The sequence below is a fragment of the Pyrgilauda ruficollis genome, unplaced genomic scaffold (assembly GCF_017590135.1).
Source record: "Pyrgilauda ruficollis isolate IOZ18807 unplaced genomic scaffold, ASM1759013v1 scaffold16, whole genome shotgun sequence".
Lineage (NCBI taxonomy): Eukaryota > Metazoa > Chordata > Aves > Passeriformes > Passeridae > Pyrgilauda > Pyrgilauda ruficollis.
In genome coordinates, this window is record NW_024514764.1 from 3,663,996 (window position 1) to 3,685,112 (window position 21,117).

General features: G+C 51.7%; 2 protein-coding genes across 5 annotated transcripts in view; one reads left to right on the top strand and one right to left on the bottom strand.

Annotated features, from left to right (window-relative positions):
• On the top strand, positions 1-17,710 carry TMEM184A (transmembrane protein 184A). Of its 3 annotated transcripts, none has more exons than XM_041462570.1 (9): positions 1-180; positions 3,050-3,274; positions 3,924-4,089; positions 4,902-4,992; positions 5,080-5,155; positions 5,703-5,794; positions 6,197-6,366; positions 6,466-6,663; positions 17,230-17,710. In XM_041462570.1, the coding sequence occupies exons 2-9, from the start codon at positions 3,050-3,052 to the stop codon at positions 17,250-17,252; spliced, it is 1,041 nt and encodes a 346-aa protein (XP_041318504.1). In that variant the 5' UTR covers positions 1-180; the 3' UTR covers positions 17,253-17,710. The 3 variants fall into 3 exon arrangements, with proteins under 3 accessions (XP_041318504.1, XP_041318503.1, XP_041318502.1); XM_041462569.1 differs by lacking the exon at positions 17,230-17,710 and adding an exon at positions 7,071-9,060; XM_041462568.1 differs by lacking the exons at positions 1-180; positions 17,230-17,710 and adding an exon at positions 7,071-9,060 and having other exon boundaries at positions 2,521-3,274.
• Positions 11,702-21,117, bottom strand: part of MAFK (MAF bZIP transcription factor K) — a 13,685-nt gene continuing 4,269 nt past the window's right edge. For both annotated transcript variants that reach the window (XM_041462572.1, XM_041462571.1), the window contains exons 2-3: positions 17,720-17,799; positions 11,702-16,520 (exon numbers count right to left, since the gene is read on the bottom strand). In XM_041462572.1, coding sequence (XP_041318506.1) covers positions 16,086-16,520; positions 17,720-17,755 — 471 coding nt within the window. In that variant the 5' untranslated portion in view covers positions 17,756-17,799 and the 3' untranslated portion in view covers positions 11,702-16,085. The remainder of the gene's footprint in view (positions 16,521-17,719; positions 17,800-21,117) is intronic.

The window sequence follows — 21,117 nt, forward strand, 5'->3', positions numbered from 1 at the left end:
TGGCGGGAGTCGGGGAGAGCGAGCGTAACTGGGGCAGCGGCAGGGCCCGCGGCCAGCGGGCAGGCAGGGCCGGGACGGTGTCCGGAGGAGGAGTCTCCGGGGGTGCAGGTGGAGGAGGGCACGGGGGATGCAGAGCCCGGTGCACGGCAGCCAGACTCCCTCCCGGAGCAGCCCCAAAGGGTGAGTGGGGCCCTGGGGGGTGTACAGCAGCTGGGGGAAACCTCACAAAGCAGGGTTGACCCAGCTGTTGGTTCTGAGCACCTGTGGGAGCCGCTGGGAGGGCAAAGCCTCCTCTAAGAGACCTGTGCCTGCGTCATGCACTCCTCCAGATGGGCTTCAGAGAGGGCTCGGTGCTGCCCTGCCGCGATTTGTAGCTGTGTGCTGTATGTCCTTCCCCCTGAGTGGCCTGATGGTGGTGTGGAGAGGCTGGTCCCGTAAATAACCCGAGTGTCCTGGCTTTATCCGACAGCAGTCAGGAGGAAAGGCATGCCTCCTGCTCTGGTGGGGCTAAGCCTGCATGCTCCCCTCCCCAGGATGTGGGTCAGGGATCTCAGAGGCGCTGCTGGGGGGCTGCGAGGGCTCACCTTTCCCTGACTTTCTTCACCCCACAGGGGGCTGCCACTGAGGTGGGGATTTATTCTATGTGCTGCAGGACACAGGGAGGGACGTGAGCTGGGGGTCTGGGCTCTGGCAGCCGGCAGATGGAGGGGAATCCCTGGCAAGGTGAAAAGCCCCATTTGCAGGTGGTCTGCCTGAACACAAGCTTCACTGCTCAGTTTATCTTTTCAGTTCTCACTTAGCATCTCTAATATCCCAGGGAATATGTGTAACAGGTGAACACTGTATGGCAGGTACCTGCAAGGTGTCTGAAAACAGACAGATTGAATATGGCTCAGTCCCATCAAGGAGCTGAATTTTGCAGCTGGTGTTATTCCCGGTGTCTCCTTGCTGCTTTTGTTTTGGAAGCAAATGGCTCTCTAACTGCATTGAATTGCCTGACTACCTTGCAGGGCCGGGATCTAATTACCTGTGGAGCTGGGAGCCCTGTCTCTGAGCGGCACAGAGGCTTTTGCTTTTAATGACTTGTTCTGCAATGTTCAGAGTGTGACAATGTCAGGGAGGCTGCCAGGACTGGTTGTTGGTGCCACCGTGCTCAATGGTGGGAAAGTTAATAGGAGATGGGATGTCTTGGGCCAAGCATTTGTGGCACAGCACTGGGTTGAAAACAGAATAAATGGATCTTGTGAAGAGCACAGCTCTCTGCCCTGTCTTGGGGAGTAGGCTGGATCACTAGAAAAGTGGCTAGAAAAACACAGCTAGAAAGAGTGAGCTTTCATCCTGCTCTGTCATGACGCTCTGGCAGAGGCAAAGCGTGGCCAAATCCAGATTAGCCCCAGCCAGCAGCAGGGCAGCCCCCAGGAGAGAGGAGTGATTGGAGATCTGGGCGCAGCCGGACTCTCATCTCCTTCCCTATGCCACGAGCTATCTCCGTCCTCCTGTTAATGTTTACAAGGCAGGTCCGGCAGCATCTAAGTCTGTCCAAAGACCAGCTCCCGCCCGGCTTTCCCGGGATCCTTTTTCCACAGGACGGTGGCAGGGAGGAAGAGCGCGGCTCCCTGCTGCCTGTGTAACACTACCGGCCCCGCTGCTGTCCCCGCAGCCAGCTCCAGCCCCGCTCCCAGCGGCACAGCTACTCCAGGGTGAGCTCCTGGGGCCTCGCCAGCTGCCCGGGCATCTCTGCTTACACACGACTGCTGCCAGGCAGAGCCGGGGAAAGGTATTTTTAGGGCTGTTGATCTGACACCAGCTGAGTTTGCTCTCCTGTGAGGTTGGGGTTGGGTGAGAGGGCAGAACAGGGAGCTGCAGGGTCAGCTCTTGCTTTGGTTTGTTTAATTGGACCGAGGTCATTCCCTACCACTCTTATCTGTGGCAGATATTTTTATGCTCCTCTCCAGTTCATGCTTACAGTTTTACCCCAGGTGATAGTTACCCAGCAGCTAAAATATTTGTTTATTAACAGTGCACTGAGAAGCATCTATATTGTTAGAGTTCAGCTTGCAGGTTGTTGGGTTTTTAAACCACTGTTGTTATACTTGGGAAAAAGCAGCTTTCCATAGATTAACAGAAAGAAAACCCAAACATGGCAGTTTATGCATCTGTTGGCCTTGAGATATGAAGCTTCCCTATAAATAATTGCTTATTATTAGGCTGGTCCTTGCTGTCTGTAACCACAGGGTACACGGTGCCGTATGCCCAGCCACCCTCTGCACCAGGAATGCTCAGTGCCTTGGGGCAGCCAGCTTTGAGGAGCACACACGGAGCAGCGAGATGCCAGAGCACTCCTGCATCCCCAAGGGCAGCAGCTCTGCCTCTGCCATGGCAGGTTTGCTCCCTTGTGCTTAATTGGGGTACAGGAGGGACTGCTGGCTGTCCTTCAGGTCTTGAGGTTGGCACTACTGGCACACTGACACCCCCACAATCCCAAAATAACTGGGTGAAGAATGTGGGTGACACCAAATGTCTGGTTTCTTGGGCAGCCCTAGGCTTTGCCCCCAGCAGGCCACACATGATGAAAGGAGCTAAATTTGGGGGGGACCTGGTGTTTCCTGGGCTCCCAAGGAAGATGACACAAGTGTCCTGATGGCTTGTTGGTAAGGAACTCTTTATTATCCTGGGTGAGGGATTGGTTTAACCCTTAAGTCTCTGGTTTCTGATTAAAAAGATGCACAGATCATTCCCTTTCAAGTGGGAGTGATTTCTGAGAAAGCAAGGAGCAAAGCTGGGAAGGAGAAGTGTGTCTTTTGGGAGACATGGGAACTGCATAGACCTCAGGAAAAAGAGGGTCTGCTCCTGAAGGATATTTACATTTTCTTGCTGGGAGAAGCAAACACAATCATGGCAAAGGGGCTGGTTTGGGTGAAGGACATCCTGGAAAAACCCTGGGGAGGAGATAAACCTCACAGAAGGTGTGTACATGCTGTGTGGGCTGGGAAATCTGCTGGGACCTTCCCTGTCCTGCACCACTCCCCTTCCCTCTCCCTCCCTGCAGATGAGTAATGCCACACGTGCTGTGCCCTCTCCCGTGGCACCTGGCACGCCGGGGCCTGGCACAGCAGCCAGGCTGGCCTCAGCCCCGCCATTCTCAGCTGTTGCCCTGCTTACGGCTGCCCACAACAACTCCCAGGAGAGCCAGCAGCTTTTCCTGACCACGACGGCGGCACAGGTCATCTCTGGCATCTTCGTGTGGTCAGCACTCATCGTCACCTTCCACCAGGTATGGGCTGCAGCACAGGTGGGGCTCAGCACAGGGGTTGACATGAGAGCAAAACTATCGATTGCCCCCAAGTCCATTGCAAATCACTCAGCTCTGGGTGAGTATTTCTTCCTGTTGCTGCCCAGAGGAGATATCCCTGCTGTCAGGAGCCTGGTGCTGGCAGCTCGTAAGGATGGACTTTGCCCACACTCTCCCCAGGTGGTTGCCAGAGCCAGGAGAGGCTGCAGGGCATTGGCACTGCCCAGAGGCAACACCCAGTGGGGCATTTGGGGTGCCCAGCACCAGCTGCCTTGAGGCATACCCCGAGTGGGCATGGTTTAGGGGGCTGTGCAGGTCCATGCTGCTGAAGGCAGCCCTGGGGCAAGCAGCTGTCTCTAAGCACTGGGATGGGGCTGCACAGGGGAAGGCACATTCCTCACACAGCCCAGGGAAAGAACCTGATTTCCACATTTTTTCATGCAAGGGATGGGCCCAGGGACTGGGATGGAGCCTGTTGTGTGTGTTCACTGTGATGGGTCTGTGGTGGAAAGCTGGCGGAGCTCTCACCCCAGAGAGGAAGGTTGACACAGCACCCCTGTGCCTTGAGGGCACCTCTAGTTCCCATCCTGACCTATGGCAGCCACAACTCTGCATGCTGGGCACTTTGCAGATCTACACACACCTGAGGAATTACACCATCCCCAAGGAGCAGCGCTACATCATCCGCATCCTCTTCATCGTGCCCGTCTATGCCTTCGACTCCTGGCTCAGCCTCCTCCTCCTCGGCAGCCACCAGTACTACGTCTACTTCGACTCGGTGCGGGACTGCTATGAAGGTGAGCACAGCATCTGCTCAGCAGGGAGGCTGAAGGCAAAGCAGGGCTCTCATCCTGCTCACCTGCCTCTGGAGCACCTTGCGTCGCAATCTCCATTGCTTTCGCTTCCCACTCTCCCTTCCTCCATGAAGGAGTTTTCCCCTTCTCGGCAGCAGGGAGGGAATGCCCCCCACACAAACATAGAGCTGCTGCCTTTCAGACACAGGCTTGGAGGGACCCCAGCACCACATTCCTGGAAAAGAGGTTTTCTGGCTGCCTGTGGGGTAGAAGTGCAGCTTCTCTAAAACACTAGGCAGATGTACCCAAGAAACTGGGGAGTTGGGGTGTGTTGAAGTGCAAGGGAAACTTGTCAGGATTAAGGCTGTTTTTCTACCTTGGTCCTCTCTTCCTCAGGAACTAAGTTGTGTGGGCATTTGCATTACTTCAGGTTTGGTGTATATGAAAAATAAGTGGTGAGGATGTCCAAGAAAACTTTCAAGATCTGCTGCTTGCTGGCCACCAGCCATTTGTGCTGCCCCTTAGTAATTCTGAAGTACTTCCATGCAGATGGTCCCTGGATAGACTGTGTGTGCCCAGAGGAGCTGCTGTGTCTGTAATGAACTCTGTGCACATAGTGCAATGTGTCTGACTCCACTTGGAAGTCAGATAGATTTGACCTGCTGCTCCTCTCATTGGGCTCTCACCCACCAGCATCCCAAATCTTGATGCAGTGCCAGGTTGGAAACACCTGAGCAGGAAGGAATGTGAGATGAAACAACCCCCTCCAGGACTTCCATCAGTCCTGCTGATCATGTCTGCCCTTGCCTTGGCAGCTTTTGTGATTTACAGCTTCCTGAGCCTGTGCTTCGAGTACCTCGGAGGGGAGAGCACCATCATGACAGAGATCCGAGGGAAGCCCATTGCGTAAGTCCCAGCATCCTGTGGGTTCCTCCTCCACCCACTATTCCCACCCAGCACCCCCAATGGCATCCCCTCACCTTCTGCTTCCAGGTCCAGCTGCTTTTACGGGACCTGCTGCCTTCAGGGTATGTCCTACTCCATTGGGTTCCTGCGCTTCTGCAAGCAGGTGGGTACCCCATGGGGAGCACTGACTCCTCTTCCCTCAGATGAGGCATCTCTGGGGGGCAGGTTCCTTCCCCACTGCCCTGCCAAGGGGGCTTAGCTTCATTATTCACTTAAGATGCTGGATTTGGAGGCTTTTTTCGTCTGAGGGAGGCAGGTCACCAGCTTGCTGGCACCTGGCCAGCAGCAAGGCTGCTTGCTGTCCTTGCTTCTGACTCACTGCTGAGTCAGGGTCTCCTCCCACTGCAGAGCTCAGATTGCCATCTCTGTCCAGTCCCAGGTTAGCCTGGACGCTGTCTCACTCTCCAGCACTGCACTGTGGGCTGAATCCTGTCACCTGTTTGTCCCCAAGCCCTCTGGTCCCTCACCTTGGACTGGCTATGCTGCCTTTTAAGAGCTGCCTTCTGGAAGCCCCACTCCCTCACATCTGTAGACCTTGTGCTGGTTCATATTTCACCCCAGAGCACTGCTCTCTCCTCTGTGTGTGTCCCTGGAGCAGAGGGGTGGGATGTCCTGCTGCCCATAGTACACCACATCTCTCCCCTGTGCAGGCCACGCTGCAGTTCTGCATTGTGAAACCCCTCATGGCAATCGTCACCATCATCCTGCAGGCATTCGGGAAGTACCACGATGGAGACTTCAAGTGAGGATGCTGGGTGGGGCTGGGTGGGGTGAAAGGGAGAGGATGGATCCCTGCTCCATCGCCAGTGTGTCCTTCCAGTCTCCCCAGGAAGCTGCTCCATGGATAGAGCATTGTGAGCTTAAAGTGCCAAGGAAGAGACTCACTTCCCCCAAACAATAAAGGGACAAAACTCCTGTGAGCCATAATAAATAAAATAATAAATAAAATTAGGTCCCACTAGCAAAGGAGAAGCTGTTATCTCTGCCCTCCTCCCCCTCCTGGGCTGTGTTCTCCCCCACAGCAAAGTTATGCACCCTCCCCTTCCCCATTTGATCCCTCTTTGCCCCCAGCTGCATTTGCTTTGCTCCCCACAGCCCAGGGCTGCAGCTCTCTCTCTCTCTCTCTCTCTCTCTCTGCCTGCAGTGTCCACAGTGGATACCTCTACATCACCATCATCTACAACTTCTCTGTCAGCCTGGCCCTTTATGCCCTTTTCCTCTTCTACTTCGCCACCATGGACCTGCTGCGCCCGTTTGAGCCAGTCCTCAAGTTCATCACCATCAAGGCTGTCATCTTCCTCTCCTTCTGGCAAGGTGGGTCCCACCATGGATGCCCCATGCTTCTCCTCCCATAGCCCCACCTGGATCCGGGGTGCAGGAGCAGAACTCATCCCTCTCCCTTCCCCCACACAGGGACATTGCTGGCAATCCTGGAGAAATGTGGGGTGATCCCTGAAGTTCAGATCATCGATGGGAAGGAGGTAGGAGCTGGGACAGTGGCTGCTGGCTACCAGAACTTCATCATCTGCATTGAAATGTTCTTCGCTTCCATTGCCCTGCGCTACGCATTCACCTGCCACGTGTACAGGGAGAAGAAAGAAAACTCAACAGGTAACTCTTCCTCACTTCTTCCTTTCTTCAATGACTAAGGAAAGAAGAAACCTCCCTTATTTTATTAGTATCCCATTACCAGTGGGATGCTAAAAGCTACAAGAGCAATTTCTTTATCCTGTACTCCATGCATTTCTTCTCCCTCTTCCCTCATGACACCCACAAGCTAAAACAAGGGGGCAGGTAAGGAGATCTTGGTGTGGCTGGGCAGGATTAGGGGATGGTGATGTTACCCACATGCTCTTGGAGAAGATCTATCCTTTGGAACATGGAGCTGGGATTGCCTTCCTTCTCCTTGGAACTGCAAGCTGGCGTGACTGATCTTCAGTTTCTAAGGGGAAGTGTCTTGGATCACTTGGGCTCATTGTCTGCTGTCCCATCACCCTCCTGCTGTCCCTGTTTTGCAGCAAACCTCGCCCCGATGCAGAGCATCTCGAGTGGGCTGAAGGAGACCATCAGCCCCCAGGACATCGTGCAGGATGCCATCCACAACTTCTCACCTGCGTACCAGCACTACACCCAGCAGTCGATGCAGGAGGCAGAGCGCAAAGCACCAGGGGAGAATGGGCATGTGGCCTCCAAGATAGATGGACAGAGCAGCAGGAAGAGCAAAAACATTGAAAAGAGAATGCTAATCCTGTCAGATGAAGAGCTGTAGGAGGTATCAGAAGAGACACTGACACTGAAGAGGTTTTAATCCATGCAGAGGGCAGGTGTCTTGAGGCTGAGACAGCCTGGGCTAATCAGAATACTGAGAAGCCAGGAACTCTATCCAAAAAGCCAGTCTCTCAAAGGGAAGATGCAATAACCCAGAAAAGGTTGAATGAAATAGTGCCAGCTTCTGATGTCATGGATGAAGCTGTGTTGGACCCTGTGTTGCAGCCTGGGCTTTGCTGACCCACTGCTGCTGTCTCTCTGCCAGCCCTGTGCCAATGCTGGGGGATGCCAGGCAGGGAGGGGAGCTGGGGTGCAGGACAGACCAGCTGCCCTCGCCCTACTCTTACCTCCAAGCACTGCTGAGGCCTGAGAGAAATGCTTTTCTCAGCACAGTTCTGCTCTAGTTTCTCCCAATTTGAGTAAAAAATGATCTCCAAGGGCTCCGTGGAGAAAACCAGCCCAGGAAGGTGACTTCGCTTCACCTCAAAACCCGGTAAAGGTTGAAAGACGTCATTCCTTATTTTTACATCTTTCTCCCTCTCCTTCTCACAGCAAAGCTTATAGAGATGTGCAAAAGACCTTTACCATGGAGAAAGAGTAAGTCATCTTCTTCTCCCTCCAGATGTGGATGCAGCTGTCCAAGTAACTCCCCTGGGAGTGTGGCAGGACCTCACTGGGACTAACCAGAGGTCTGCAGCTGCATTTCTGAGAGCTGCCGGTGACAGAAGTGCTTGTTTATGTCTAAACCAGCTTATCTCTGAACGGATCAGAAGTTAAAAGGGATTCCAGATTCCTTATCAGAATCTTTACTAGGGAACCAGACTGTGACTGGTGGTGGTAGGAATTCACTTAGTGGGAACTGTCTGTTCCTCCTAACCCTTCACTATTCCCCATCCCTGGGTTTTGCCTGACCTGTGGGAAGGCAAGCAGGAGCTGAGCCCAGCTGGGTGACCATGGTGAGGATAGAGAGGTACTGAGGGATGTTGCCACGTGGGGCAAGACCACAGGCAAGGGAAGACTGTGTATGGAGGGATGATCTTTGTATCAGTGATGGTGAGCTCATATCCTTCTGTTACGACTTCTCCTTTCTTCCTCATTTCTTAGTCTAATTTCTATTCTTCTGTTAATGAGATGATCTCTGGGAATGAACTTAGGCACTGGTTGGGCTGTTGTCTGGGAAGGTAGCTAGCTAGTGGAAGGGTGAAGGCAAATCTATCGCCTCAGATTTGCAGTCATGTGGCAAACAAACCAATGGATAAGGCTTGGAGCCCTTTTAAACACAACTCATAGAATTTAGATCCTTTTTTTCCCTGCTCTTAAGCTGCAAAATGTAAATCACAACACAAAATTATTTATTTTTTTTCCTAATAAACAGCATTTTCTAGTACAGAGCAAGCATGCATTTTCACTGAGCTCAGCAAGCAAAGCCCACGATCTGCCTGTTCCTGCTATAATGCTGATGCTCTTAAGCTTAACGTCCTCCCTGCCCCTCAATGCTGGCCCAGCAGAAATACCTGCACACGCAGCATCCTGCACATTTTGGCATTCCTACAGGATTTGTGCTCATCTTTTTCACTCCACAAAGAACGTGCGTGTCTCCCGCTTCCTCTCCTCGCACAGCACCTCCTCCACCCCTCACCTAAGCTGTGGATGCAGTGTTCAGAGGTGCTGGATCTGGTTTAGCTAAGCTAAGCCCAGAATCCAGCACCAACAAGACAAGCTCTGTTTATTATTATTATTATTATTGGAGAAATCTTACCATGCTATAGCCCAGATTCCGCATGAGCAACCTATAGTTCAGCCAGTCCTGCAAGTCCCTCTGGTCCGAAGGAGCGCTGCTCATACCTGCTCAGCCGGTGAGACTGCTGCCACTTTTCCTGCAGGAAGGTCCATAAACAAGAGCCAGATGCTGTGCACATCCAGGCATTCATCCAGGATCCTGCACATCCTGGGAGCAAGACTGTCCTGCATAGAAAGTGCAGCCTCAGTACTCAGGGACAAGGCTGCTTGGCTTTGTAATGCAGCCAGCACAGAAGCAGGGACATCTCAGCTGAACATCTTGGTCTTCACCCCTCTGGGAGAGGACAGCCACAGCTGCAGGAACAGAGGCTGCTCTGGCTCCTGGGGCGAGGACAGACTGCAAAGGTGATGATGGCACATCTGCTGGCGTGCTCACAGCCGCTGAGATAAAGACTTGCACAAGAACACAGCAAGAACCGTGGTTGTACTTCATTGCACAAATGATCGACTCTGCTGCATAATGGGCTGCCTCCATTGCTCTGCCAGCAGGTGCAATTCCCAATGCAGACAATAACATTTGCCTATTTATGTCAAGCCCTGATTACTGTATTATATGTAAAACAGATCTTTCTTGCAAGCCAAACAAGGGGGGGAAGAAAAAAAAAAAAGTCAGCTGTGACTCATGCAAGTCAGCAGTGTGATACCAGCCTGAAGGAGCCGTGCTGGGCTGGACACCAGCTGGCTGCCGCGACGGCAACAGCAGGCACCCTCCCTGCTCCAGCCGGCGAGAGCTGGGCCTCCTGCTCGTCCTTCTTCTTGGAGAGGGAAGAGAGGCAAGAGCTGATGGCTCAGGCTGGGCACTGTCACGGCCCTCAAACCCTTAGGCTGTCAAAAGGCATCCATGGGGAACAGAAATGCCAGCGCTGATGTAGGCTGGACACGGTCTCCTCTGCTAACGCGTCTCCTCCACCTCCTCAACAAGGACACGGGGAAAGCTGGCGGCGAGCACACGGGTGACCTACACAGGAGCCTGCTGTGCCTGGAGCCACGCCAGCAGGCAGCCCGGGAGGAACAGGCGTCTCTCACTGCCAGCAGCAGGCTCCAGTGGTCGGCAGATTTGTTTTCCCGTTGTCGCTTGTCCTCGGGCTTTCCCCAAGGACAAGGCTGAGCTGCAGCTATTGGATCTCCTGGTGCTTTTTGGGCTTGGATCAGGCAGGTTTACACCCCACTCGTGTCAGGGATGATCATCACAGGCACACTCTGCCACTACACCTGCAGGAGCTCAGGCTAACCTCCCTAAAAGCAGAGGGGAAGGAAGGCAGCTGCTGGCACTCTCATGCATGGCTGCTCGCTGCACAGCACCCAGAGACAGACACTTCTTTTTTTGGGTGCTAGCACTCACCAACAAGTGCCTAGGCCCAGCTGCTGACAGGCAGCAGGCTGCCAGTCCTGTGCCAGAGAGCAGGATTTGTGCTTTCACCACCCCGTTCAGAGACCTTCTATGCTCCTCCCCTATGCATGGTGAACATTAAGCTTTCTTTCACTTATGAACCTTCACCTGGCCCATTCCTGATGCCCTTTTCCTCCTGAACTAATGCTCCTCCATCCCTCCAACAGTCACAACTGGCCCACCTCCCTGTCCCCTCTGTTGTCACCAGCTCCTTGCTGCAGTGACTCCGGGCAGGAGCCAAAGCAGCTGATGATGCTTTTTTTGCTCAGCACAGAGACTGCCATCACCCTCAGGCTTCACCCACGTGCCTGCTCAGCCAAGCCTGCCTGGCCCCACCTAATGACCATCCATTACCTGCTGACACACAAAGCCTTTCAGCCCTGCTCCTCTTCACTTTGCCCTACCTCTTAATTCCAGCTTTGGCCAACACACCCATCTGTCTCCAACCTACTGCCTCAACACAGACCAAGTGTTTTACCCCCTTCAGCTGTTCCCTCAAGAAACTCTACCCCTTGAAATACGGAATTAAAGCCAACACAGCCCCTGAAAGCTCACTGGCACAAGGTACCACCTTTTCAAAAGCCCCAACGGGGAAAAGCAAAAAGATGAAGTATTGATGTAAGGGGTTAAAGCAGTTTATTCACAAGCAGTCACACAGGGAAACCATGAAGGGATATGTCACAACCCAAAGGAAGAGAGAGGAGTGTGTCTCTCCAGCACTTCCAGACAGGTCACAGTGTCTCCAAGCCACAAGTGGCTTTGCTCAGCATCACAACTACAGGCAGGTGCCTGCTGAGCTGTCAGTCCTGCTTGTGCTAACACAGACAGCCCCTGATTGTGCACAAAGACAGAGCCCCTGGGTCAGGAACAGACACACACGGTCTGAGCACAGCATCGACCTGACAAACAGCTCAAACAAGAGCTATCCCTAGAGCACATTCCAAGTGTCCCAAGAAAGCACCACAGGAAGGCTGAGATGGGCTCCAGGAGGTTGGGTCAGATGATTGCAAAAGCCCAAGCTGCCATCCCACTTGCCTTAGCCCAGCCTGCCTCCAAAAAACACATTGCTCACCGCAGCGCCACGGCCAGCCGGGTGCTGCACTGGGGACAGGCAGCAAAAAAACCCGAGGAAAACACTCCACTGAAGATCAATTCAGGCTCCAAAACGCTGACCATAGACCAGGGCAAGTCTGAAACCAGAAAATGCTTTATTGGAAAGGTACAAAAAAACCAGTCACTGCAGCTAAATTTACAGCAATAAATTACGTTGTGGCTGTCAAGAGAAGTAATGGACACATACACAGGGCTATTCGCCTTACAAACAGGAATCCACATTGCTTGGTATATCAATAATTTATTTTATAATAAAAAAGCAGCACAAAAATAAATATTGAAATGAAATTACTGAGTAACCACAGAGGATAGAATGAGCTGGTGATAAAAAACAACTTAAAACAGAAGACTTCTATCATTAAAAAAATGAAAGCAAGTATCCACCATCTACAGAAACACCCCAGCAGACTGAAATACAGACGAAGGAAAACAAATCCACATTACAAAAGTTTTTCAGTTTTGTTTTGTTTCTTTTTTTTTCCATTTTTTTTCTTTTTTTTCCTTTTTTTTTTTTTAAAATAAAAACAATCATGACAATGAAGTTTAAATGATTCGAGAGAGAAAAAACTGCCACCTTCTCCTCCTCCCCGGGTCTGAGCCATTCTGTGGCGCAGCTCGCCTCCGCCCCGGCCCAGCGCCAGCGCCTCGTCCCTCCCCGCCGTCCCGGAGCTGCCGTGGCACCCAGGTCTCTGCACTTTGTGGTCTCCTCCTGGCAGATGCAGAGCTGGGCAGGAGCAGAGACGCTGCCTTGTTTCAAAGGGATCTGGAGCTGCCCTGGAGGGAAAGGTTCCCCACTCCCAACAGAGAGCACAGCAAAGTCTACGAGAACAGAGGTGTCCCTTCCCGACGCCTTCGTCTTCTCCTGCCTCCCACCCAGCCCTCTCTTCCCACGTCACACTGCGGATGGGGAGCAACCAAAGAAAGGCCAGGCCCAGGCGAGAGGATCCCAGCACCCAAAAAATCAGATCCCCCGCTCCTCCTCAGTGGGGTTGGGGGAACAAACTAAGAGGGGCAGAGAAGGGAGCCCTGGCATGCAAAGTACTGCAGCAGAGCGAGGCGGGAGGTGCGGCTGCGGGACGCGTCCCACGCCGCCAGCTCCCCGCGCCGCGCTCGCCCTGGGCGTCAGGCTGGCAAGTGCAGGACGGAGAGAAAAAAAACAAACAAAACAAAACGAAAAAAAAATAAAACACAACAGAAACAAACCGAACCCCAGAGGAATGCAACGCGACAACCCCAAGCTGGAGGGCCCTCCAGGGAGGAGGGTGGAGGAGCTGGGTCTCCAACGCGATCAACAGCTTTCGGGTCATTCCTCCCTCCACGTTACCTTGCAATTCTGATCCCTCTGTGGAAGTTTAGCCAGGACATTTCATTCTCCTCCAGGTCACCACCCAGGGAGCCCTGGACTGGCAATTTCTTTTAATAAAGATTTACAGTATCAAACTTGGAAAAAAAATTATTTTTTTTCTTTTTTACGAAAAATCTGTACGATAAAATGTATATAATTATATATTTATATATATATTTCTCTCTCTTTAAATATTTCCACGTGGTCCTTATGGATATCCAATATGGATTACCTACCATGGCTATGGTATCAACAGCTTTAACAACACCCAGGCCTCTTGTTCTTTATCGAGTGACCAGAGATTTAAGTGCCTACCAGCACTAAACTAGCAATCACTTGGACAAGCCTTTGGCACCCTTCCAAGAACTGGAAAAAAAAGAAATACTTGGCCACAAGGGAAGTGCCACATAAAGATATGTTTCTCAACTCATTCCAACAGCAAGAAGACCCCAGGAACAAAGTTCAACCTCTGTCCCCTTCAGTGAGACAGGTCTGATTTCCCCGGAGGGGTGTCAAGGGCAGCCAGAGGGTGTTCCTATCTAGCCAGGAATGTTATGGAGCTCTGGAGCTGTTTTAAAGACTGGAAGCATTTGGGCATTTTCAAGTCAACTGGCCTTTTTCATTAAAGTTTTCATTTAAAGCCCCAACAGTGCCAGGAGTCTCCATTTTGCCTGTTTATGGAGGCACCTGTAAGGTCTGGGAAAGTGTCCAATGTCTGTGAGCTGGAGAACATGAGAGGACCAGGAAATGACCGTAACATCTTTCTCTTCCTCAGCTTCTGCTGTGGGAGTCAATAACTGGTACTGATACACAGGACATCGATCTGCCTGTTTGGAGATAGGGAGGGAATGGAGGAGAAATGAGGTAACACTAAGTGCCATCCAAACTCTACGTGTTGGAAAATCACTTGAAGGAAACTCCCTGCTCCCCTCCAAAACATGTGGATCTGGCAGGGGGAACGAGCCTTCAGGAAGCATTTCACTGACACCCTTTCTGGCTCAGTAAAGTCACGGATGTCGATGTTGGGGACTGAATGAGAACCAAGTCTGAGGTTTCTTCTTTTCATTAACCTATTTCACAAAGGATCCTCCTGGGAAATCCAGAGACTCCGATGACAAGGTGAAAAAAAAAAGAAAAAGCAAGCTAACAACTTCTTCCAAAGACAAGTAGGGCTTCACTAAATTTCTACCAACTTACTGCCATTCAAGGCAAGACAAAGCCTCAAACAACAAATTATACTGGGTGTCAGATGCCAGTTCACTGTCCTCTTTCCAACAATGGTAGCACTTGATTATTCTCTTTCAGTCCAAACCACTTATGAATTCTCCGTGATCTCTGTTCCAGAGCCCAAATTCTCTAAGCTCTTCTCCTCATCTTAAAACCTCAGCAATCTCATTCTCTTCTCACCTGCATAACAACAGGCATCGTCCATTCCATAAGTCTCTAACCTGCCCTACAAAACACAGTCCCTTTCCTTTCCTACTTCAAGAAGAAAAAAAAAAACAACAACAAAACACACAAACACCAACATAGCTATTTTTTTTTACAGTGACCTGGAAACATTCATTGTTTCATCACTGCTGCGTGACAGCAGAATCTCTCCTTTCAGCTTCCCAAATCCTGCCCACTGCCAAGCCAGAAATCCCTCTCCCAAACCACTGCTCAGAGCCAAACAAACGACTTCTCGATCCCAATTCTTCTGTCCCCTACACACACATTGATTTTCCATCCTGCCCTTATTATAACTCACCCACTTGCAAGAGAAAGCATCAAATTTCAGGGTCACATTCACACAGGTTGTCTGAACACTGAGGGTTGTTCACTGTACTCTTTGGATCCCAAATTCAGCATCTGATGTGCTATGGAGAGGGAAAGACTCTTCCAAGCTCCCATCCGACCTCCCCAGAGCCCTTCTCTGATCAACGAGGACTGATGAGCACAGCTTTCCAGCTAAGGATGCTCATTGCTAACATACCAATGCTTTTGTCAAAGAGGAGACTCTAAACTTCTCTCCTCCTGGCTGAATGCTATTGCCCTCTAGTTACACTTCAGTGCTTTAAAAACATCCTTCTGAAATCCTCTGCACAAACCCCTTCTCATAGTGCTGATCCCAGCAGAACTGTCCCACCTTCTCTCACAGCCAATTCTGCCTCCACCAGTAACACATGCAGCATTTTTCCTCCTCATCTCCCCTTCTCCTCCTCACCACACTGCTCTTCACAGCATTTACTGTGCCTTCCTCCCTTCAGCTTCAGGTAACCCAGGAAAAAAAAAGCTGCTACTTCAAGACTGCGGATCATTTGGAAGAAATAAACTGCATAAATATACCCAATTCACAGGCACACCTTTGGGAAGGAAAGGAAACTTGGGCTTGGAATAAAGGAGGCTGCAATGTAGTTTTTTTACAGGCCACACAGGTAATGGGGCATATTAAAATATGTAAAATATATATTTTTCCATATTTTAACAGCATGGATTGAAAACAAAAGGTTATTCTTAATGGGTGTGGTCAGACCCAAGCACTTATCTCCATCATCCTCCCACTCCCATCCACTGTTAGCAGGATGAAATCAAACCCAAAAAGCCTATATTCCTGCCCTCAAAATATCAGATGGAAGTGGGGAAGGTAGGGGAGACCCTTCTTACAAGGAGTAGGAGGCCACTAAAGGAAACTCTTTTTCCCATACATTCATCTCACACGATGATTTCTACGGTCCATATGTTCCTGGCTCTTGAGCATCATTCACGAAGACTCCGGAGGCTCCTCAGGTATCTTCTCCCAGCTGGAAAGCAGCCCAAGCTGAGAGGGGTTTGTGGAGGCAGAGGGAAGGAGGAAGCAGATCTTGCAATTTGTACTGCATACAGAGCTCAAATCCTGGACACTAGAGGTTGATGGAGCCACTGAGTCCAGACAGAAGCAGCCAGTTAAGTTCCCTTTGTAGGAACCCTTTGGGTTTGTTTTTCTCTTTTCTTTTTTTATATTCTTCTGTTTTTTTGCACTTTTGGAAGAGACTTCTTAAAATGCCAATTCTTGACGTGACCAAGGACTCCGGAACAATGCATAAGAGCCTTATCCCCTCCCCTCTGAAAGGCTGCTAGTTCCCCCCACCGAGGGCACTAGGAGGCTGCTGAAAAGGGCACAGAACTGGATGAGATTTCGGCTGATTTCACGATGGTGATGACACTGGTGGTGGCAACTTTGGTCGGGGTAATAGGCCCTCGCGCCACAGTACGAGCAAAGGTCTGGAGTGCTTCGTACTTGGAGCGCAAGGCATCCAGCTCTAGCTTCATGCTGCTGTTTTCTCTGGCCAGCTTCTCCACCTCTTGCTGCAGCTCAACCCGCTGCCTCTCGAGCTCCTCTTTCTGAGTCACACGCTTGATGCGGCAGCTGGCAGCGTAGCCCCGGTTCTTCAGCGTGCGCCTCCGCTGCTTCAGACGGATGACCTCCTCTTTGGTGAGACCCCTCAGGTGCTGGTTCAGCTCCCGTACGGACATTGACACGAGTTCATCATCACTCAGCACTGGGGCATTCTCTCCTGACTCCTCCTTTACCTGCAAATACCAACAGCACAGGGGTAGCAGCAACCTGACGTGAGCGGATGCTCTGGGCAGCAGAAGGAGAAAAGGACACCCCTCAGCAACGTGACATTCCTACCTGGAAAATACTCCTGATGTGCTGTGGAGAGCACAAACTCCACTAAAACATCTGGGTTAAACATGGCAGAGATCTGAGCACTGCAGTTGTCTGGGTTTGGGCTAGCCTCTTAGGTCAGAGAAAGCAGTGATCTTTATATAGCCAATGTGAACCCAACAGCAAGATTTTCAAGGGGATGAATGTGAAATCAGCTGAAGCCTTTTTTTGTGAAGTCCTTTGTCAGGACCTGGAATTCATAATGAATGCTAAAGATGACACCTTATCCCAGCATTATGCTGGGACACCAGTGCAGTATCTCAAAAGCAGAATAGCTACTTCTGTGCAGGGCTTAATTCAGCATTTTGTGGTTTTTTGTTGAAGATTGCTCATTTGAGTCGTGAACAAAACCAACCATGCTTGGCTTCAAGGACAGCCTGATTTGGTTTTGCTGGGGCACAGCATTTAGTAACTTAAGTTACATGAAAAAAACCACCAAGGCTTTGCCCTTTCCTCAAGCACATTTGCCACCACCATTATTTTCAGAATCACAAAATTGTTTAGGCTGAAAAACACCTTCAATATCACTGAACACAGAACTTTTAAGACACCATCCTTCTGTCTTTTCAGAGACTGCAGGACATATGGAGTGAAGAGCCTAAACACTAGAAAGAGATTTCAACCATGCGTGAACAACCCAGGCACAGACCACCATCAAGCTGGTGTGCCTGAAGCATTTACTGTCTCATGGATCTGGGAGACACCAGCTGAACAAGTCCCTTCCCCAGTGCCTACCAGTCCTGAGAGTAAAAGTAGTTCATTGCCAAGACTGGGAGCACTGGTTTCAGGATGCTGCCAATACCTCCGGTAGTCAGAAGTCTCTTGGGTAGCTGCTGGGATATGCCAGCCTCCATGGCATCCCAGAGACTTCAAGCCTCTTTCTGGGTAATGCCAGTATTCTTCTACCCTAACCTTTCCTGTAGACAGTGGGAAATTGTATCAGCACCCATTTCTAAGAGTCTCTCGGAATGAAAAAGAACAGTCACGTACGAGCAGCACAGCACAGTTCTGTGACAGCCTCCCCAGCCACCCAGCACCACCCACTCAGCTTCTTCCCTACCTTTAATGCCTTGTTCGGTTTGGGATTAGTCGTCATAACCTGAGCACAGTCTTCCGGACAAAACTGCTCAGAAATTGCAACTGGAAAAACAAAACAAGGTTTCCAGGTTAATCAGAGAGACGAGGGCAGGAAGAAAATACCCAACACATCGCCCAAATCCCCAAATCAACCACCATTAAAAGAAATAAGCACACAGTTGTTTGAAGCACTGGGATGGATTCAGATAGCATTTACCCTATTCAGATAAGAGAAAGAGAAATTTGTGTTGACAAGTGCATTGCTTTTTAACACCCAGACCTCGTATTTTGCTGTTAACCACACTAAGATGCAGCAGAGAAGACAGGGCAGGGAGGAAAGAAGGACACACACATTCATCTGTAAACAAGAGTCACACTAAGCATCACGCACCGCCTTGCCATGTGCCACCCCTTCCCAAGGGGAGAATGGAGCGTGGCCTCCAAGGCCCCGTCACCGGCTCACCTCCCTCTGGAGGCATCCCAGACGCTCCAAATGGCCTATTAGGGACTGAATTAAGAGTTACCTCTGCTCATAAAAGGGAATGAAAAGCCACAAGACAACAACTCCCTTCATTCTCATTTTGATGATTATTAGCTCGGCTCGAAATTGAGCCAGCAACCCAGAGAGAAGCTGCCTGGTTTGTAACCTGCTTCCAGCGCTGTCCCCACCCAAAGGAGACGCTACCAGCAAACCCAAACAACAGAAACAAAAGCCCCCCCAATAACAAAGCCAGGAAGGAGTTCACCTCTCCCAAAGCACCAAGACTGTTGCTTCCCAATCCTCCAGCCCCAGACTGCGAGACCAAACCTGCTTGATATTTCTAGTGACGTGGAGACATGTCCATCGACAGCCAGCACGTCCCCTGCCGTGACACTGCCCTTCACTCTCACCTTAGCCAAGGCTACACCCCTCCGACCAGCGCCCTGCAGAAAATCCACCTGCCCGCACCTCCACCCAACCCCTTCACCCCATGGTACCTACCCCGGGAGAGGCACCGGCAGCCGAGCCACCATCACAGCCTCTGCTATGGCTCCCCAGAGGGGAGGGGTGAGGCGCCGGTGCCCCCGACACAGGGCGGCTTCGAGGGCTGCACACCCGCGGCACCGCAGAGCTCCTGTCTGGCGGGAGTCCTCTCTCTCCCCCCACCTTCTCCTGCCCAGCCCAAACCCTCCCCATTTCCACGTCTGCATCGTGTCACACATCCTAATCATTCATGAAAAATCCAGCCAAAGCATCCCAAGCATGATTCCCTTCTGATAGTTGCCATGGTGACCTTGGGAAAGTAGCCAACCCGGAGACAGTCACCATGGAAACAGAGAAGCCCAAAAGCAATAATGACTTCAGGTCATGTCTGTGCAAAGACATCACGAGGTCGTCGGAGAGTAAACAAACTCATTCATATCTGCAAACAGGGGTGGCGGGATTGGGGGGGGTGCAAAGGTGGGGTGTGGGGACCAGTGGGAGCTGGGTGGGTGAAGGTGCTGGCTCAGCCTGTGCTGCTGTCACTTGAATTTTATCAGTCAAGGCACCTCATCATCACACGACTTACATAAAAATCAAGATGAAGAGCAGGAGGGGGAAAAATATAATCCTGTAATTGCAGAGCTGCAAGATACTATCCTAGATATTAGGGAGTGTATTTAGGCGCCTCCTCTATTTTTAAGCCTGAGACAGCACAGCTCTCCATGTCTGGAGGAGGGACAAGGACAGCCGCACAGCACACAAGCCAAGATGTTCCGTGATGAATGGACCACTTACAGCAACTGGTGTGTGCTGCATTTTCTAGAGCATCAGCGAGTCCTTCCCTGCTCTCCTCCAGCGCTGAGCCCCACCCCGGGCACACCTCCAGCCACAGCCCCTCGTCTCGCCAGGACAGCAGGAATGGGCAGGGCACGGGGCAGGGGGGCGACTGCCAGCCCCCCTCAGCTGCCTCCGTCGGACGGGGATGTGCCCAGCCTGTCTGCGCGCTCTCCAGAGCCCGATCTCCTGCGAGCACAGGCACCTCTCCAGCCCCCAGCACTGCCCTTCCACCGTCCGTCGCTTCCCCTCCACACCGGGCATTTGCTGCCCACCCCTACCTCCCGGCCGGAGCCGCAGACCACTGGCAGCCGGGGGGGAAGGAAAAAGCTCCTTGTCCTGGCCAAGAGGTCTCGGAGTTGAGGAGCGCAGAGGCGCTGCCAGCGCGTAGAGGAAAGGGCCGGCAGCCCCCTCCCTGCAGAGGCGCAGCCGGGCCGCAGGCAGTTGGTGCCATAGTTATGCAGTGAGTCACCAGCTGTTTACAGAGTTTGAGCGCTCACATTCCCACAGCATCAGAAACTCTTCCTTCCCTCGGCGGCATCCCCCCTCCCTCGCCGCCCCCATCCCTACAAGGGAAGGGGCGCACTGGCCACGGGCCGCGCTGCGAACGCCGGAAAAGGAAAGGCAAAAAGGAGGGGGAGGCCAACGACAGCCCCGTCACACCCACCGACTGCACAAAAAGCCTTTTGATCCTCACCCAGCGCGTCTTCAAAGCGTTTTGTGCGCCAGCCGATGGAAAAACTGAACGCGGCCACTTGGCCGCGCGGAGATGGAAAGAAATGTAAAGTATCATGGAAAACAAGAGCCGAGGGGTGAGGTTGCCTCCAGTGGGGGTCAGCGTGAGGGCTCACCTGCCACCCTGAGCAATGCTCCAGCTCTGAGTGATGAAACCCTGCTGGTCACCTGTTGCTCCATGTCACCAAAGCAACAGCTCCTTACCCTGCACATTCCTCAGAGGACAGCACAGGCGCTTGGCTCAGCGTCTTCTGCTGCACACCTGTCTCCCCCACACCAAAACACCCTGGATGGGCCAGCATCCCTCTGACATGGGCTGGGATCCACCCTACTGCACCAGGGGCCATGGCCAGAACTGCTGCTGACACAGATTAATGAGGAAGTTCAAGGCACCATCAGGAATTGTGATGCCAGACCCTCTTAAAATAAGGGTGGGAGACTGTGGGCTGGCCTGACCCAAAGGGCAAGATTTCATCGAGCAAGTAGAAACACTCAAACAGGCTCAAGTCTCACACTCATATCTGAGTGCAAGGGTGAGTCTTATCTCTGCACTAGGTGAAGGCACAGGTGTGGTCCCAGCTCCGCTCGAAACCGATACAACACTCGCAATCTTCACCAGCAGTCCTCCAGGGCCTTGGGCTTCATCTCATCTACCAAATCCTTCCCATCAGGATTATTTGGGACTATTCAGCTACCAGCAAGAAGACACTAAAAATCAGCATGTCATCTCCCTTACATTTGTTACTTACAAAGCAAAACCCCGCAATGAAATCATAAACCACTCTGCAAACAAGTCATACCCAGCAGCGTTCCCTAAACATGCTGCACAGGGGTCTTCTGGGACCCTG

Bases quoted from the DNA above. Each gene is read 5' to 3' on its own strand.
- TMEM184A (XM_041462568.1), top strand. From the start codon at position 2,975: ATGCTGTGTGGGCTGGGAAATCTGCTGGGACCTTCCCTGTCCTGCACC. The intron at 6,367-6,465 runs GTGGGTCCCACC...TCCCCCACACAG, and splicing joins CTTCCTCTCCTTCTGGCAAG to GGACATTGCTGGCAATCCTG. The intron at 6,664-7,070 runs GTAACTCTTCCT...CCTGTTTTGCAG, and splicing joins GAAGAAAGAAAACTCAACAG to CAAACCTCGCCCCGATGCAG.